The 19868-nt window shown below is 40.2% G+C and overlaps 1 protein-coding gene across 1 annotated transcript; it reads right to left on the bottom strand.

Moving 5' to 3' along the window:
• Positions 1-1863: 1863 nt before the first annotated feature.
• Positions 1864-19090, bottom strand: gapdhs (glyceraldehyde-3-phosphate dehydrogenase, spermatogenic). Its single transcript, XM_084726196.1, has 11 exons — positions 18963-19090; positions 8189-8249; positions 7650-7746; positions 7041-7147; positions 5710-5800; positions 5484-5602; positions 4771-4852; positions 4435-4586; positions 3578-3740; positions 2477-2574; positions 1864-2358 (listed from the first exon to the last, which is right to left on the bottom strand). Exons 2-11 carry the CDS (start codon positions 8215-8217, stop codon positions 2289-2291), a joined length of 1008 nt encoding a protein of 335 aa, XP_084582322.1. The 5' UTR covers positions 8218-8249; positions 18963-19090; the 3' UTR covers positions 1864-2288.
• Between the last annotated feature and the right edge of the window lie 778 nt (positions 19091-19868).

Raw genomic sequence — 19868 nt, 5'->3', positions numbered from 1 at the left:
GTCCACAGAAGATGTCCTCTTTAACTCTTCCTGAACATGATTAATTCTTTTATTCTAATGTCATGCTCACAAAGTGCATCTTCATGGGTTTATAAGGCACCTGAAATACAGTTGCAGTGGTCAAAAGGAAATTACGTTTCCTTTCATGACAAAATTCCAGGTTATTTTACAGCTCAGTCTCCATTCTGTCCCAAGCTTGGCAACAAAAAGAGTTCTCTTCCTGAAGCACGACTCAAGTTTTTCATAATTATCCAGCCAGAAGAAATCATCACAAATAGAGGATATTTTAGTCAAGTACAAAGTACATCCTTTGGTCCTCTTAGAGAGGACAGCAAACCAAAAACTAACCTCATTCTTAATTTCACCTTGGTCACACACAAAAAAATCTGTCCTCTTTTGGTGTGGCATTAAACTTTGTCTTTTCTTTAAATAATGATTCACAAAGGGCTGTCGCTATTCTTTATGAGACAGTGAGTTTGTAATTTTTATCTAAACTATCAACATACTGGTTTCTCTATTCTGAGAAACATGACTTTAAATACATCTAAATATTTCAAATAAAAAGTAATGGTATTAATAGTATGTGCAATCCTGTCCAAAACCAGTTCACATTTATTCCTTGAAATGTGTTGTTCCTATTGCAGTATGTTCAGTGAGACAGTAGGTGGCACTGCAGCAAAACCATGTTAAACATTTTCAAAGCTTTTCACGTCAGTTCCTTTTAAGAGGGAGAACTTGGCCAAGGCAGGAAAAAAACAGAAGGCAAACGTTTCTTCTATATTAGGATGCAGCCTGCGCGCTGAGTCTTCCTGCAGTACCCTATAAGAGGCAGCAGGTGGCTCTGAAGGTTCCTCCTGTGGCTGCTTTGTCCATCTCCCACCACTGTCCCCTACCAGACTGAATGAACCAAACGCGGACCATGCAGTTATATGGTCTGTACTACCAGAAGACCAGTTTTTCATTATTTCAATGCACAATTTTGCTCCATACATTTAAATATGGCCAGCCTTTACATAGATTATTAAACAGTTCTGTTAATATCATCAGTGACAGATTAGTGCTGTCACCACTTCTTCTATTTTTTTCACTTCAGCCAATAGGCTTTTTAAAAAAAATTTAACAGGGGGAATGGAGCTGGTTCATTTTGTTCACCTCTGACTAGCAAACTAACTCATGAACAAGAAGTTCAGAGAATATTATAGATGAAACTGACAAAAAGGTGGGACTCAACATCTGCTATTCCATCACCATGGACAGTACTATGGATTTATCAATACACACCACATTAGGGTATTGACATTTCCCTTTCAACCTCCCAAAAATCATCCACTGACCTGCACTCGAAATAATGTCAAAAGAAATATAGATTTATATATTGAGTATAATGAGCAAAAGTTGAAATGTGGTGAGGAAAATGTTGCATGGGGAAAACAGATGATTACCAATTGCAAAATCCTTTATACTCACAGACATCAATGTATATGGTCACTGTTTATCTTACCAGTTGTTTATTTAGTTTGATAGTATGTCTTCATCATGATTATTTTATGCTGGCTAATTTCCGAAGCAAGGGATCAACAGATGACTTATCTAGCTATGAATGGCAACTAATGATGGGATCATTTAATTTGAAATATTAAAAGATGTTTGAGTCCCATTAGTGATTGTGTTCATGAAACACCAGATTATGTCAATCAAGCAATTTCAAGAAGTATATTCAACTTAAAGCATATATCTAACTTTGAAAACATAATGGTTAAAATTATATTTTTCATTTGTATAACCTTTGTCTAGAATTTCTCAGTTCCACACAGGACACAGTAAACAGATGATGATAATAATGAAACAGGACAGCTTGACAGCTTGAGGTTTTTCAAATTTTATTTCTTGTCTCTTTACTCTTAAGCGGAGTTACAGTAGCTCTGCCTCTCAGCTTCCTCTTTCCACTGGTGATTAAGCCTTTAACAACACACCAACGGGGAGATGGATACAGTAGTTACCATAGTACTGAGCCATAACGACACATCTAAAGTGGCAGTGGGAGGTGGAGAGGGGGCACACGGACACAAATACTGTCACCGACCGATCGTCTCGTTATTTAAAGAAAAAACAGATAAACTCAGAACACTCAAACACACTTGCTGCTGCCTACGTATTACTGTAGTAGAGCTAAGGGCTGTGATGCTATGACTTGGCTATGGGTGGGGCCTGTGTGTAAAAGAGAAGGGAGGGGGTGGAGGATGGTTGGGGTGGTCCCTTTCCTGGCTTCCTTTTTGGACAGGAAGTGTCTACTCCTTGGAGTGCATGTACAGCAGCAGGTCAGCGACACGGTGGCTGTAGCCGAACTCATTATCATACCTGGAGAGAGAGGGACAAAGAAATTAATTGTTTAGTTATGAAAAAACGATACTGCTTTCTTTATTCCCCTTTTGGTTATCACTAACTTTCTGTTTTACATGACAACATTTAAACTAACCAGGAAATGAGCTTGACAAAGTTGTCGTTGAGGGAGATGCCAGCGCCAGCATCAAAGATGGAGGAGTGGGTGTCACCGATGAAGTCAGAGGACACCACCTGCAGAACACAAACCATGCTTCACGTCAGATATACTCGAGTGCAGGGCATTTTCATTTTCACCGTTTTGTAACTGGCTGCCCACTTACGCTAAATTCCCAAATAAACAAACAAAATTACACACACACACACACACACACACACACACACACACACACACACACACACACACACACACACACACTGGACTGTGACAGAATTTTATCACATTCAACACACTGTGCTTCTGGCTCAGTATCTAAAATGGTTTAAAAAAAAAACAAAAAATGGTAGGAGTAGCAGTAAAACTAATGTAGCAGTCCTGCTGCACAAATCACACTACTTTGTGAGGCAGCTGCAATCACAAGATCCTGGAAGATTACACAAGAATTGCTCCTACAGTGGAAACTGTATTGCCTAATTTCTACCACTCAGCCCTATTCAGTGGCCCATAGATGACACCCTAAGGTGCATCCCACTGGTTGGAGAATAGCTGCTATGGCATAGCCAGGCACAGCTTAGACAATACATTGCTCAGGGTTTCTATCTATCTGCAACTTAAATGTAAGACTTTTTGTCAATCTGTACTTTTATTCAAGAGTTATTAATGCTGTGGTTTAATTAAATTTAAGGCCAATCAAATGTGAAAATATAGTTGTAATCTTCTGAGAAAATACATATAATTACATTTCAAAATTCAAATGGCAAAATGATAGTAAGTGGTTGAGTTGACGAAGAACATTTGTTCATGTGTATTAGCAAAAATCTTAACAAAGCATTTGAATTCAACTCTTGCTTGGAGTTTTTTAGACCCTGTCACTAATTGTAAAATACAAATTCAATCACAGTCAGTTACAGAGGTCATCTCTTTTTCATGTTTATTTTTCATGTAAAATGAACCATAATTCATGAACCAAAAAAAAATCCATCACCCACTTACAACTTTGATTCTGGTATTATAACTAGCCATGTATTTGCTTTACAGTGTATTTTGCAGTGTATGTGAGATAAGTTTGGGTGTTACCTGGTCCTCGGTGTAACCCAGCACTCCCTTCATGGGCCCATGTGCGGCCTTCTTGCAGGCTTCCTTGATATCAGCGTAAGATGCAGGCTTGGACAGACGGCATGTCAGGTCCACCACGGACACATCAGCAACTGGCACCCTGAACGCCATGCCTGTCAACTTGCTGGAGAGAGATGATGGACAAAAGACAGATATTGAACCTGTGTTTTTTTACCTTCCCACAAACATAACAAATTCCTGCAAGTAAAATAGCTATTGCATTTGCAGGAAATGATGTAGGGATGCACCGATCAACTGGCCAGAGACCAGAACCAGCCATTTTTCAGCATAACTGGCCCTGACTAGTGATTAGCCGGTCAACGTCACATATCTGATTCTGTGGCATAAACTTAATATAAAACAATAATAAAGCTTGGTTGTAACCTGGAGGACTTTGAAGAAAATGTAAAAGTGTTTAATGAATCATTAATAGTCAGTGTTTTATTATGAACATCCAATTTAATTCTTACAAAAAAAGGTGCAAATTTGTTTGTGAATGCTGTCAATTACAGTTCTTCAAAAGACTAAAAATTGGAACCGGACAATATTGGAATCAGCAGGTCAGACCCTTAAAAAAATTGTCAATCATAATCGGCCAAGAAAATTGAAATCGGTGCATCTCTAAAATGATGTATTACCTTTGCAGTGGGCAACTGCTATTACATTTGTGGGAAATTTATTATGTTTGTGGGATTATAACATTAAAAGCTGCAGAAATGTAAGACGTGTGTCTTATCACATTTGTGAGCTGCTATTACGTTGACGGGTGTTACAGGTGCCTCTGATTGTCAGGTTAAAAAAAAAGTCTCTGTCTTTACCCGTTGAGCTCGGGGATGACTTTGCCCACTGCCTTGGCAGCACCAGTGGAGGCGGGAATGATGTTCTGGTGGGCACCGCGGCCATCACGCCAGGCCTTGGCGCTGGGACCGTCCACTGTCTTCTGGGTGGCTGTGTATGCATGGACTGTGGTCTATAGAGAGGAGGGTCATATCACATTAAACATCAGTGACTCATTGATTGGCATCCTTTTTAGGCTAAAAATAATATAAAGAAACAGCCCACATCACAACAGTAGTTAAGATTTTAAGTATTACATCTGTACACTGCTAACTGCAGTCAAAATGATGCATGTGTTCATATTTACTGTGACATACCATGAGAGCCTCCTCAATTCCAAAGTTATCATGGATGACTTTGGCCAAGGGGGCCAGGCAGTTGGTGGTGCAGGAGGCATTGCTATAAACAGAAAGACAGAGATGCCTATTAGCTACCAGACTCTACTAGATTCAGCTCTCTTCACATAAGTTAACTAGTCAGTGTAATGTCAATGTAGGCAGATGGTTATTAAAACAGTATAAAGCGGAGTGATACATGTAGTTAAAGTCCCAGTGATATTGTACTCTATATCAGCATACATAGAATGTCTCTCGTCCAATCACATGGTTGGAATCAGCTGCTGTATAATCAAAATTAACAGACTTTAGAATGCTGACATAGACAGACGCCCTGAGACTAATGATCTAGCTACATGTGAAAAAGAAATGGTCAAACTGCAGGAATTTATTTTCAATGTTGTATAACTATGACTAGTAGTTACCCAATGGGCAGTGAGGTGAAGGGGCATGTGTAGTGAGATCCACAGATAAGATTACACACCAAATAAATTCATATGATAAATTCATTTATCATAAATAATTTGCAAAAACAAACATAAGAATGGTGCTAATACTGCATACTGCTATTGAGCCAGCCTAAATAACTGCAGGGGAAACGGCTCTGTGCTTAATGGAATTGCTCTACCTAAATCAATGTCTGTGAAAATCAAAAATGTACAGTGAATACATGTTAAAGACCAAACGTATGTTACCTGACGATGTTCATGGAGGAGGGGTCATATTTGTCCTCGTTAACTCCCATGACAAACATGGGAGCATCGGGTGAGGGGGCAGACACAACCACACGCTTAGCTCCACCCTGGATGTGAGACTGTGATTGGCCAAAAGTGAAAGAGAACACAGGTTAGAAACTGGACCATCTGGCATTCTTTATTTCTGTTTTTGTATTTGTGCATGCGTGTTTATGTGTGCACATACAGAGGCCTTCTCCACACTGAGGAAGACTCCAGTAGACTCAACAACGTACTGGGCTCCAGCTTCGCCCCAGGGAATTTCTGATGGTTTCATGCTAGAGTCACAGAAAGAAAAGACTTAGTTGAAGAAGAAATGATTATCAGTACTAGAACTTAAAATAGACTTTTTTATGGCCAATATGGCCAGAATTCTGGAACAACTACTGGACAGCCATAAACAGCCATATGATAGCAGTAGTACAGGAGCACACCTATGACACCTGTATGGATCCACACACACACGCTTAAATTGTGGCTTGTTTCAGGTAATTTAACCACTGTTCCTCCAGTAGCAAGTTTACATACCTTAATCAACTATAACTGACCACACGATCAGATATTAGACTTAGACTTTATGAATAGTTCCATCATGTTGAGAATATTACGTGTCCATATGAGCACATGCTCTCTCAATGTATCATCAAAACAAACCCTTACTGCAAAACTGTGCTCTGTCTGATCTTTTTTTTCATTTTATATAATATATTTGACATGTTTTCCACTGGACATTTTGGTTGTTGATATTTTTATCTGCCGGACAGCTACACGATATAACACAAAAAAGCAAACATACTGTATGCCAGCTAATGTAAAACATAATCACAATTGTTTAGTGATGTTAAACTTGAACACAATAAACACCAAAATACTATGAAAGTAGTAACAAAAAAAAGGGAACATGAACAAGTTAGATTCAGTGAAAGAAAATGGAGGAGTAATCAAGTAGAACCGTTCGTCCTTTGCTTTCTAAATTAGTGCACCAAGCATCTTTGGATAATGTCATGCTTGTAATGAATCGAAGATCATTTTTTGGGATGTAAAGGTTGTTACCCTTGCCAAAAAAGTAGATAATGTAGTAATGAAGGGCTGACTCAAATTTACACTCAGTGTTCAAAGAAGAACTGGAATGTCTAACCCTCCTTTTTGTTGGTTTTGCCATTTGGAGTGGTGTGGCCCATTACTCAATAGACTAAAACAACAGCTGTGTGGAGGGGCAGCTATATGTGTGAGGCCCTGGGCAGCATAAAGCCTCATTCCAATGCCTGGAATTCACTCTAGCAAACTAGCATAAAATACCTCACCTTAAATGAAAAATAAAATAAGTAGTGATTCCAACTGAACACTACTTCTATATCAGAAAGTTTTCTGATGCAATTAAACAATTTTAATTGTACTGAAGTGGCATCTCAGCTGGCCTGACTTAAGCTTGTTGCCACCAGTTAACATCTTCATCAACACTGCTGATATCTGTACACCAACAGCAGCTAACCACTAAAAATCATCATCACAATTTACCACTGGTGGACAGAGATGGCATGGCCATCGACCATGAGCTTGCCGTCCGAGTGGGAGACCTCACCGCGGTAACGGCCGTGGGTGGAGTCATACTTGAACATGTAGACCTAGGAGGCAGGAGGAAAATAACAGGGTTATAAGGCCAGAAGTTTGAAGAGGCTTGCATGTGGTGTCTGGTTGTTTCATCACATAAAATTCCATTATAATACTTTATTATTTTATTTCATGCACTCTTAACAGAAATGCCTCAACAATCTTTTCATTTCCTGGGAGATTTTGGGAGTCGCTGTTGATCTTTGACTCTAAGTCTGGCTAAGAATTACAACCAATGACAAATAATCATTAATTTAAAACAAACAAGCAAACAAACAAACAAACAAACAACAAAAAAAAAACCTTCATGTCCAGTTTGGGTGTTGATAAAATGCATAAACTATGCATCAAATCGTTTGTTTTGTTGTGTTTTATTATTTTGCAAACCTGCATTTCAACAATATACAATGGAGGCTTAAATCTTGTTTATCTGTCCCATATTTTAATTGAGTAATTATGAAATTGTAAATCTAACACAACGGGTGATAAATTGTAAGCACATGTACGTTTTCTCACCATGTACTGCAGGTCAATGAAGGGGTCATTGATGGCCACAACCTTGATGCCTTTCTGAAGGCAGGCCCTCAAGACCAGACGGCCAATACGGCCAAAGCTGTGAGGAGGAAGAGGGAGAGAAAGATTAATAATAGTTCTTTTGGGAAAATGGTGGGAAACTTCCTCAGGATGTCAAACTACTCCTGGGACCTCACATGAATCTTCCAACAAAGTCTCAAACTGTGACATCACGTCATTACAGATTCCAACATAACTCCCAGTGGTATATTACCATAGAGAAGACCCCCAGAAATTCAGTTAAATCATGAGATCTTCCACTCCAACACTAACTGCTGTCAAGCTATGATTAATGTAAGCTAAACACTCTCCTTACTAGTTTACATTAAAAGCTTTTCTATGACCATCCCTCTTCACAACAATTTACTAAGCACAAGAAATAGTTGAGGAAATAGCGAACAGCCATCCCCAAAATATGCTTCACTGACATCCTGAATGATCCCGAAAATGCAAGAAAATGTGTTGTTGTGCTTCAGACTCACCCATTAATTCCAACACAGAGATCTGACATGGTTGCTGCTGCTTAGGGGGGTACTGAGTTACCTGGGGGGGGGGACAAACAGAGAAAACAATGACATTAGTAAGAAGTACTTAATAAGTAAGAGGACTACAGCTCTTAAAGATGACAAAATACAGGCTATCCAATCACATGTAATGTCCTCTAGCTGGCGAAGTCAGATGACTTAGACAATAATGCTTCTGTTCTTATCAATGCCAGAAATCACTGCATCTGAACAATGTGCCAGCAAATGCCCTCCCTTCTTTGTCACTGAGTTCAAACAGACAGTGGTAGCCTTGACCACAATAACCACGAGTATACACAAGTGCTTGGACTGAGACAAACTGTTGCCCTGGCAGCGGGAGGTGGCTTTAATCAGGTTAGTTAAGTTGTTGGCGAGGAGTGTGTGTTTCTGTAGCGTGACCATGTCCAGTCCACCAGTTTAATCCCTCTGTTCTTCAGGCTCCACAAACCACTGAAAAATCTATTTGTATGTGACATAACAATTCACTTTTTTATACTTGTGTCAGCTCCTTCTTTGTTCCTCACCCTGTTAGAGTTACAGCCTGCTGAGGATAAGGCTGAACAAGTAATCAACATTTATGGAAATTTGGAGCTGCAACAATTAATGGATAATGAATCGACTACTAAATGAATCACCAACTATTTTTATAATCGATAAATTGGTTTGAGTAATTTTTTAAAAAGAAAATTAAATTAAAAATGTTAAAATTAAATATTTTCTGGTTTCTTTACTCCTGTACGACAGTAAACTGAATATCTTTGGGTTGTGGACAAAACTACACATTTGAGGATGTCATCTTTGGATTGATTTTTCACAATTTTCTGACATTATATAGACTAAACAACTAATTGGTTAATTGAGAAAATAACCAACAGATTAACCAACAATTAAATTAATCCTTAGCTGCAGGTCTCTGTTGCAGTTTTCAGATTGCAGGAGGCACAATGTTTGTTAAAGGTGAAATGTTTTTCAAAACACCATTTTAAATTAAATACTGTGTGCTGCAGAAATGTCCTGGCCCACGCATTATATTCTACAAACATTTTAATGTTTTTCAATGAAAATGAGAATAATGGTGAAAAACTGATCATTTCCTCAAATATGGCAACATGTCCCAATTGCATTATCAGTCGAAATAATCATCAACTAGATATCTCTTTTAAAACTATTCAACCCTATTACTGGCTGTTACACCATCCTCTCCTGTGTGTCTCCTCCACTGCCTAGCTTCTCTCACCGTCTTTTATTTTAAATACTAATATTTAAGTTCAGTAATCTGCTAGCAAGAGAGCATCTGCCTTCATGTAGCTTCTCAGGTAAAATTATGCATTTGCAAAAGCTCTGTGGACAACATTTAACATCTGCTTTGTATGTTATTTTCTTTTGTGGTATCAGCTGTAAGGTCTGTGCAGGAATGCTAAAACAACAGGGAGAGAGACTGGTCACAGTAGACAGGCGGTGTGACGCATTAGTACCAAAGGGTGAAAAAAACACCAAGGTGGTACAGTACGTTGGTGTGTTTGGGAAGATAGTATGACAAGTTGGGTACTTGGGCTGATATTAGAATAACAGTCTGCAGCTGTGCAAGGGCGTGATTCTGTTTGTTGACGGTGGCAGAAAAATGCAGGCTGTCAAATAGCAGGTCTTGACATGAATCTGCTGCAGGAGCAGGGAGGTGCTGCATCATACTAGGACTTGTGTAAAATACAATGGGATAAGAGGGGAGAGAGAAAGTGGTAAGTAGGTATGTAACGCAACAAACAGAGACTTGTCTGCCAATTGAACAGAGAGGAAGCCTGGCCTTGACTCAACTATGTGACCTCCTTCCCCCTCTGCTTTCCTGTCTTTTTCACACTGTACACTCATCTGCCTCTACACACCTCCTCTGTTCTCTCCTCCTACTTTTCCTACCCACATCTTTTCTACCAATTGCATCCACTCCTTCATCTTCTCACTAACTCCACCTCTTCCTCTCCTTTGCTGTCCTTAGTTTGTCTATGCCAGAAGGGATACATACTCCGGTATCATTATCTACCAAGTCATGTGCCTCGTTTTTAGACTTGGGCTGCAAATAATAATCATTTTCATTATTGATTAATCTTGCAAGTTTTTTCTCGATTAATTGATTAGTTTTTTGGTCTATAAAATGTCCTCAAATGTTGTTTTGTCCACAACCCAAAGAATTTACTGTCATAGAGAATTATTGAAACCTGAAAATATTCACATTTGCAGTTGTAATCAAGAGAATTTGCACATTTAATAATTGTTGTCTACTTTTTGGCACAAAAAACTATCCAAGAAAGCGTGTGTGGACTAAGTTGCTTATATGTTCATTTAGGATTTAAAATGAGCTCTGTTTTGGCAATTAATCATTATGGAAGACCCATTAGCTGGTTGAAGAGATGTCTCAGAATCTGAAACCTGAATTAATTCAGGATTCGTTAAAGATTTCTGTCTGTGACAACATACACAGTTGCTACCCTGACCAGCAGCTAACGTGTGTGTCTGTGTGTGACAGGCGCAGGTAGAGTAAGGGCAATGCAGATTGTCCTTGAAACTGGTTGGTTGTCATTTTAGACTACTGTAATCTCCTAATCTGTTTTGTGTGTGTGTGTGTGTGTGTGTGTGTGTGTGTGTGTGTCTCTGTCTATGTGAGTCTATGGGTCTCAGTGGGGAGCATGTGGGACAGGCGGTTGATCTGGTGAAATGCATTGTGGGAGCACTTTAAATAGACTAAAGGAGCGACCAGATTAGGATAAATGATCTGTTCTCACTCTCCCACACACACACACACACACACACACACACACACACACACACACACACACACACAATGGAAGATGAACAATGGTAGATCGACTCGAAACTGTTTTAATCCAGAATCATTCACTTGTTATGAAATAAGAATCAATGTTCTGTCTCAGTGGAAATTTACCCTCTGTGATGCCAGTGAAAATCAATTTATTGAACAATCTGCCACAGTTTCAACTGTCAGATTTAAACTCATGTGGGGCATTTTTTCTTCTTGTGGTACCTGTCATCCAGGCAGAGCAACCATTTTGTGTTGCTGCTGCCAGCATTTATGATTCAAGGTCACCAAAGGACAGGCAGAGGTAAAGAGAAAAGGAGGAGAGGGTACATACAGTATGACATGCTGCTGTTCTCACATTTCTTTGTTGTTCCTATCCTTTGTACCTGGTTCTCACCATTACCCATTGTGCATTCATAAGTCTTTCCTCTCTTTTGAACTTTCCTTCCCCCGTTGCCCGTGCGCTTTTTAACAATTTGTCTCACTTGTTGGCTTTAGCTCTCTCTATAGTGACCTCCCCATTTTCTCTAAACAGAGCAGCTGCCCTGGGTTTTCAACTTAAAATGGCTGCTCTACTGACAAATGATACCACTTTTTAAACAGAAAATATTATTATGCTTCACTAAAGCTGACTGAAAGTGGACAAAGACCAGTGGAGCCACTTACCAGCAATGTGGCTCTATATGTTGAGAATTTACCAAGTTGACTACTTTGCTGAGCATAGAAAATTTTAATTACTTAGGCAAGTATTAGAGACTTAAATATATTGTGTGTGCGTGTGTGTGTGTGCAAGTCTACCGGTATGCACTTGGTGACACTCTCCCCTGCCATGTCCATTACGGTTGCCTAGTAACTGTTCATGGGTTTGGCCAGTCAATGAGACAAGAGGGAGGGATTACACAGGGCAGTCAATCCATATGGACATGAACTCTCACCTAGGGCTGCACCTAACCATTACTTTTTAAAATATTAATCTATCAATTAATTTCTTAAATATTCTAACAATTATTTTTTATTATTCAATTATATAACAACAACAATTTATCTAAAATACATATCAAAACATTATTTTATTAAATCATAATCCTGAAAAATAGACGCATAAATTACATTTGTATAATTAATTTAATAGACTCCATGTCAAATACCTGATCAGAAAAATACTGGATCTAAAAGAGCTATGATGCATGTTAATTTAATAACTAATCACTGTAAACCCCTCACTGACCCTACGTGACTTCTACTAATTGAATCAATGTTCCACGTGTTGACAATATATCGTGTTTGGGTGCTGACAGAAAGTAAACGGGGCAATACTTCTGCTCCTGCTGCATGAGGACAGGTAACTCACAGTGCTTGTGTGGAGCCGTTGTCCTGCTGTGGCAAGTCACGTACAGTAAAAGTGTGTAGTGTTTAATCCTGAGGCCCATGCTGTTCATGATGAGCGCCTCTTTTAAGGTCTTATTTTACAGCAACAAAACTTCGTAAGACATTGCTCATGCTAATGTTGCACCATCTACTAGCACCACTGTTTTGCTTGCAGGTTTAGTGTAATATATGCATTCCCATGCTATTTTAGCAGAAAATATGCAAAACATGTTGTAATATACTTAGTATATATACTTATATACTATTATAAATTGATAGCAACATTTATAACAAGGCATTTTGGTTAGATCTGTGCTTTAGTACAGTAAAATTATCCATTGATTCTATGTCGACTAACATCAAGGTTTCCATGCGTGGTAAGTTTTCTACTGCCATGTCACAACTGGAAAAAAGGCAGCAGCTCTTCTTAGTCCATAGTCCTGCCTCTTTTGACTGTAGACCAGTCAGCCCTGATCTGGTATTCAGCGCTTCTGGTCCCAGCTCACAGAGGCAGTATTGTGTAGAGCAAAGCAAAGAAGTTACATGTTGTTAAATGCAGCCTGCAATCTGCTGACACTCATTAACAACACGCAGAAAGAAGAGGCGGCAGCAAGGCAGCCACACAAGTGAAGTGCAGCAAGTTTCGTTCAACGTTTCTCTGACTATTTATTACCCCTTATAGATTTACTATATTGAGGTTTCACTAGTTTAAGAAGGAAGAGTTCTATTAACATCTGAAAAGGACTAACTTGTAAAGTCAAGAGCTGAAAAACCATAATAAGCTTGTTATCATGATTATTGTTGGGAAAGCAACTGGGCAGAGGCTTTCCAAAACTCATCCAGCTGACCACCATTATGAATATTATTTTGGCACCTGCATCAGAATTGATTTATCTGTACTATCTGCACTGACATGAGCACAATCCAATACATGATTCACATTTCTGCAGTGCAGCCACCTCCTCTTCTGATTGGCTGGCCAGAAAGCTGAGACCAATCAGAGAGAAGGGAAATGCATCCATCCAGTTTTTCCATCTCTCCATTTACCCTCCCTCCCTTCATCCTCACTTCTGTGTCACCTCCCTGCTCCATAAATTTCACATCTCTTTTATCACCAGCCACAGAGCAGACCGAATCGTAATGAGCCAATCACTCGCCAAGGGTGGTGCCACCATCTCCTCTTATGATTGGTTAGCCGAAAGGAACTAGTACAACCAATCACTCTCTTTTGCTTCTCTTTCTGTCTTGTCATCCATCTGTCTGTCCATACTGATACTTTTTTTTGTTTGTTTTGCTTATTTGACTTCTTTTGTCATTAACATGCTTACTTGCTCTCTTTGCCCTTTAATTCCTCCCCTGGTTCATTCTCAGTTGCCTCACTTTTTTTGGCTCCAGGGGCATCATACCTCCTCTCCCCTTTTCCCAGCCACCCAAACTAATCATTAAAATTCAACACCCTCCCCTCGTCTCCCCATTTGTCTGTCCTCACCACTCTTTGTCTGTCTGGTTCCCCTCATTTAGCACAAGCCTACCCTCCCTCTGAGCTGCGACCCATTTTCCCCACACAAGCACAGATTTTAATTGGGGGGTGTGCAGTGGGGAGGTGCAAGACAGCGTCCCCATGCCAGCGTGTGTGCATGTGCACCGGAGGGACCGCTGGGCGAAAGATGACTCATAACCAGTCGACCAGAAAAGAACAAAGACAACGGGCCGCATCAGGTGATAAAATCTCAAAACGGAGACAAAATCCGTTGCATGAATAGGAAAGCGATGGAGAGGAGAGGGTATGACACAGCATTTCACTTCTGCCAACACAATTCCTCTAATGTCAAGCACCAACCCATCACCAAGCAAACACTGATCCTTGTTTTCTCTGTAATATGTCAACACTTTGAGCATTTAACAGTGTGTGGAGTGCAGTCACTTGCTCCTAACCCTTATATGGAGTTTTGAGGAGCGAAGATAGACTGCTTTAAATCTCCCCAACAGGATCACAGTTCACATACAGACAGGAGGACACATAAACCATTTACATAATTCTCTATGATAGGTGATGACTGAGTTACTTATTTGGTATAAAGTGTCTGTTTTCTAAAGCTGTTAGAGTTAAAGTGTAAAACTACAACTTGAAAAACTACCTATATTCATGCAGGGAGATACTAAGTTTAGACTAAAAGCTTTTCCAGTCAGTCTTTGGGTTGCTTTCATTGAAAATTTGTCAGTGAGTGAATGAACTCACTGACTCTGCGCTTACTGTTCCTGCCCACTATGCCACCGCCCCCCAGGCTTCCTCCTTCAGCCGTCCTTCTTCCAGTGTCTCTTGCCTGTTCAAACCCTCCTCCAGCTTTCTAAACCCCTGACACACCCTCTTTCTCCCCAGTATTTTTCCACTGCAGTGCGCTGATTGGCTGGAAGCCAGGCAGACTGTCCAATTAGGTAATGTTTTCTCTTCAAGCCTGCCTGTCTGTGAATCAAATAAATCATATACATCAGAGATTGAACAATAAATGTCAGTTAGGCATACCATGGCCCATGCACACAGTAGCCAGAAGTAAATCTGTTAGCTAATACTGCTGACCCGATATTGTCCTAGCACAGCTATATCAGTATCGATGCATATGTTGTCCGAATGTGCAAAGAATTACGCAGATTGTTCTACTTGTGTTTTTTAAATTTATAATTATAATATATAATTATTAAAAATACCAGAGAAAGTTTACTTTAGTTTTTTCAGTTTCCTGACATAATTTTGGATTTTATATATGTAGATAAAAAATATCAGCCGATATACATTGATATTAGAATTTCATTACGCCCTAATATTGGTGTTGGCCCAAAAAATCCAGTATTGGTTGGGCTCTATCACACACTCTAGCTAACTGGAGTCAATTTTTTTGTGCTGTCTTCAACTTGGTGCATTTTTCTTGCGCTCATCTTTTCTTCAGCAGTATGTCTGCTTTTTATAGGCTCATCACAGAGGCAACATCACTTTGCTGTTGTAAACTAGTCAGTTAAATGTCCAACACCATCACATCACCTGTCAGACACATGTCATGCACAAATAACAACTCTAGACTGTGTGTCCTACTCAGCAGGCATGGTGTCCTGCTGACAGGGACAGGCACATTAGAAGTTCACTGTTTCTGTCAGACATGAAGACAAAGATGGTGGTTTTATAAATAATAAAATAAATAAATAACTTAATCTTGCAGCTCAATACTGCTATGTGCACTTCATGCACGCAAGCACAAATGTGCACACACACACAGCAACTATCATGAATTAGTAAAGGGAGTGCTGTATCAAACTGCAGGGGATTCAATAGCAGGGAGACATGTGACTACTCTGCAGAAGTAATGGGGACACACACACACTTCCTATAGCCTTACTGTATGAACTGGTGTCAGCAGGTAGATGACAGACATCCTTCCTAAGGCATTTGCCTCCTCTGCTCTGTCAAGCTACAGTACAATAGTACAGTTTTATACTGCGTTTGCTACTTTTCTGATGCCCTGCTAACTAAACAAACAACCACACCTTTGAATAACTGCAGTGTATATAGACTATATAAAAAAGACAAACTGCTTTGTTGTCCAAAAAGGGACCTTTTATGATGCAACTGTGTATGTCCCACCCAGCTGTGGGGTTGATTTCCTTAAATTGGTGACGGTTATGTGCAGACTGCTGAGTCACTCCGGAGTTCCTTCTTGCTCACACACATCCTGGACAAGATGGCTGGTTGATAAGTCAGCTGCAGATCATGATTGAGGGGCATGCTCAAGCTAACCCGAGTCTATTAACAACCACACTACCTTTGTGTGGAAAACTTGTGTTAATGTAGAAAGAACAAGTCATAACCAACTCACTAAGAACAAATGGTTCAAATTAGTCTCATGGCAAGACTGACTTTTAGTATAAGTGATTATTCACTAACAGCAGGACACAGTCAAACTAATCTGTGTTGATTTTGAAACCAGGCAGCCTGCCCTAAAGTGTGACCAGAGTAGCATGCAGATGCTAATCTGATGAAGAAAAATAGCCTATATGCTCTGTACAGCAAGTACCTGAGAATCTAGTCTACATCTATGACCTAGGTCATAGAGGCCCCACCGTATGGCCCACTTACATACACCACAAGTAGCTTTTGTAGGCTCTTACCATTAATTAAATTATGTAGACTCAATAACGAACAGAGAAAAATAAGGTAATTTACTGAATACATCTTCACAAAAATAAATCTCATCTCACAATAACATGGCTGTAGTCCTGGTTAGACTGAAATAACATGTCATATAGGCATAGTGTGCTCTCACTAATCTCATTGGCTAGTTTACTCCTGGCTTAGCAGAGTGGCAACATGTTGGCCACACATGAGCAACATGACATTTCCATTTGAGTCACTCAGCTGACACCTTGATCTGCACTGCCTACAAGAGCAGACATAATGTCAAAGTAATTATGAGCTACATGAAGTCAATTATGTGCCTCATATGCAAAGAATCTCCTTGTGTTTCTAATAAAGAGCAATAATATTAAAAACAGGCTAATGTCTTAAAAGTCTACTGTAAAGAAGGTTATATATGTGTTTTAAATTTCTGTTGAAGAAATATGTCTAAAGGGATATTATAATCATAAGGCATGGTAATTAAAAATACTGCAAAACTAGTATCTGCTGATGCATGGAATTTCTCATCATATGCTCTGCAGTTTGGTAACAATTACACCTGTGCACACATACTTTACTTATCATCTCCCTGGCAGCACTGGGCCTGTTATTAGTGACCTTCAGTCAACCAAAGCCTGAGCTAAGAGGTGTGGCTCCCCATCCGCAAGCACAGAGTGAACAACCATTGTCAAATTGACAAGGAGCCTGAAAGTAAGGATTTATCAGCAGGCCAGCATCACTCCAGCAGCCCTGGGTATGCTGTGACCTTCCTCAGCTGGAGTGATGACCTTCAACAGTGAGACTAGGCCAGACATGGCTGCATCTGCATGTACCACACCTTCCTGAGATGGATAATAATAAATGCAAGAAACTAGTGCCTGCTACAGTTAACAACACAGGAATACTTATTGCATTATTACTGTTGTTAGCACTGCACAGCATTTTGCACAATGGGGCTATGAGGCTTTAATATAATATTGCTTTTGCTTTTTTGCTGTACCAGCTCGACAAATTCTATTTTAAGTTTTATAATTAAACCCTTGCTGCGCTTGTACATGTATGACTGATTATGGAGCTGAACTTAAACTACGTCATGCTGTAGCTTTAAAAGACGCAGGCCTCTTTACAAACTGCATCAACAGGTCTGTCGAGTGAGGAGTCAAACTGCGGCAGAATCATGCGACACCTTCCTGCCTCTCTGCCCTTCAGAAGCATCATGGGAAGGCTTTAAGTACGACTCCCTCAGCTTTCGATGTGAAATAAAGCGATGGTTGTTCATTTGTCCCGTTTCGGTTCTTACATCACTGGCCTCTGCTTTCCGTCACTGCGAGAGTACAATTCATCTGTGAAATTGCGCCACGACCGCAGCCTTCATCATGAGGACCAGAGGAAGCACGTAGCTTCACCTCCGTTCACGTACGCTCGTTCACCCCAACTTCATTGCAGCTCAGTGCACTGGCGCAACGGCATTTTTACAGCCAGGTTTTACAGTAAGCACATTCTCATTCCGTCATTTAACGATACAGGCTATTGCTAAGTCTTCTGTGGTGATAAACGCGGTAATTTATTTTTTTGTAAAAGGTTACATAACATGGAGACTAATCCACTTCCGCAAAGATGCAGCAATGGGAGCTGCCAATGTCACGTTACCCGCTAAGTGAGCTTCAGATGAATGGATTATACATTATGAACGGACCATACTTGATATATGCAGATTTTCTTCACATTAAGGCACGATTTCTTCTCACTTTAGTGCTTTCCTGCGTCAGCAGATTTTGTTAGAAGCTATCTGATGCAATGAAACGACTCGAGGAGAATCCATTACACAACCTAAGATCAGCCTTCCTCCCTCTCTCTCTCTCCATACTGCAAGGCCATAGCCGCATCCCCTCCAAGCCTCGCTTTACTCCTGTAGGTGATCATTTACAGTGAGGCTGCTTTAAACATGCTACCACTAAATGAGCTTTGAGCTCCTCCACCCTTTCATCCTCTTGTCTGTCTCTTCTGTACTTGGGCCACGTTAAACGGATATGTAGCTGAGTAAAAATAAAGCTGGTGTAATAAAATCAGCATACATACTAACTTATAGAGTGGCCACTGGCATACGCAAGTCATTTAGGGCTTTTAGTATTATCAGTTTTAGGAAAACATGCGATGAATTTGACAGCAAAGAATAAAAACTGTCATTTAAAACGGCAGTAAGTTGGCTATTTAACCACGTTGGAGAATGGCAAGCATTCGTGCACCGACAGATAAGCTAACATTTGAATCTGTGGTGAAGGCTGAACCGTGTGAAATGCTTTTAATTTAGATAATTCAGACAAACTATTGTACTCTAGCAGTTACACAGGCCTCTACACGGTGTAGGGTAAGTGTGTCTGGCAGCTTACCTCACGGCTGATGCTTCTTGAGTCTGTGTGCGCACACCACAGTGCCGCCTTCCGCTTTTATACCAGACATGTGCCTCGGGGAGCCTGGTCGCCTGGCGACGTGACGTCACGTCATCCTTTGCTGCTAGGATCCATTCGGAACGAGGGGCTGGTCACGGTCTCTCCTTGGCTGCCATAGTAACCACATGGATGAAACACTGGTCTGTTTTATGTCTTCTTCACACTTTTTTTTAAATGAATATCATAAGCTTTCAGGCTGTGTCGATGACGAAAGATAATATTTACCAGAGAGAAAGACAGGTACAGACAGGTGAGACAGAAGAGGTACAGAGAAGGAGACTGGCAGCAAGCCACCAGCGTAGAGAGGATGATGGGGGAATGATGAAGCATTTTATTTCATGCCCACCACTATGTACAGAGGTGCTCACGTGCATGTAATATAATACTATGGGGATGTAGCTTGATACATGTAATGACCGCAGACAGGAAATTGGCTGGACAAAACAACTCATTATCAATGTACTGGGCAGGCTGGTCACTCTGCATGTGGCAGGGTCTTGCTGGACTGCATGTTCTGGACAGGCAAATGTTTTATAACAAGGCCTCCGCTGCGCATTGATCTGTAAGGGACTGCAGACTGCATCGCCTATGGATGTACTGTGTGTGTGTGTGTGTGTGTGTGTGTGTGTGTGTGTGTGTGTGTGTGTGTATGCGTTTGTGTGCACCTATAGGATAGATGCAGCACTGTTATGTAAGAAGTCATGAAACAAACATGTCACGTTTCCATGTGCATAAGCTTTTCTGCAGCAAAACTGATTGAATGAACTGGATGCTTGCATGTGCCACAATGTGAAAAAAAAATTAAATCAAATCAAAATAAATAAGTACATATAAATAAAAATGAGA

The sequence above is a fragment of the Lutjanus erythropterus genome, chromosome 9 (assembly GCF_056507025.1).
Source record: "Lutjanus erythropterus isolate fLutEry1 chromosome 9, fLutEry1.hap2, whole genome shotgun sequence".
In the NCBI taxonomy this organism is placed as follows: Eukaryota; Metazoa; Chordata; class Actinopteri; order Lutjaniformes; family Lutjanidae; genus Lutjanus; species Lutjanus erythropterus.
Note: the sequence above shows the minus strand (reverse complement) of the source record. Positions and strands in the feature narration are given on the sequence as shown.

What these genes read in the sequence shown, in the direction of transcription:
- gapdhs (XM_084726196.1), bottom strand. Translation starts at nt 8,217, where the DNA reads ATGTCAGATCTCTGTGTTGGAATTAATGG. An exon ending in TCATTGACCTGCAGTACATG is followed by an intron (nt 7,148 to 7,649) that starts GTGAGAAAACGT and finishes CCTGCCTCCTAG; the next exon opens with GTCTACATGTTCAAGTATGA. An exon ending in TCAGTGTGGAGAAGGCCTCT is followed by an intron (nt 5,603 to 5,709) that starts GTATGTGCACAC and finishes GGCCAATCACAG; the next exon opens with TCTCACATCCAGGGTGGAGC.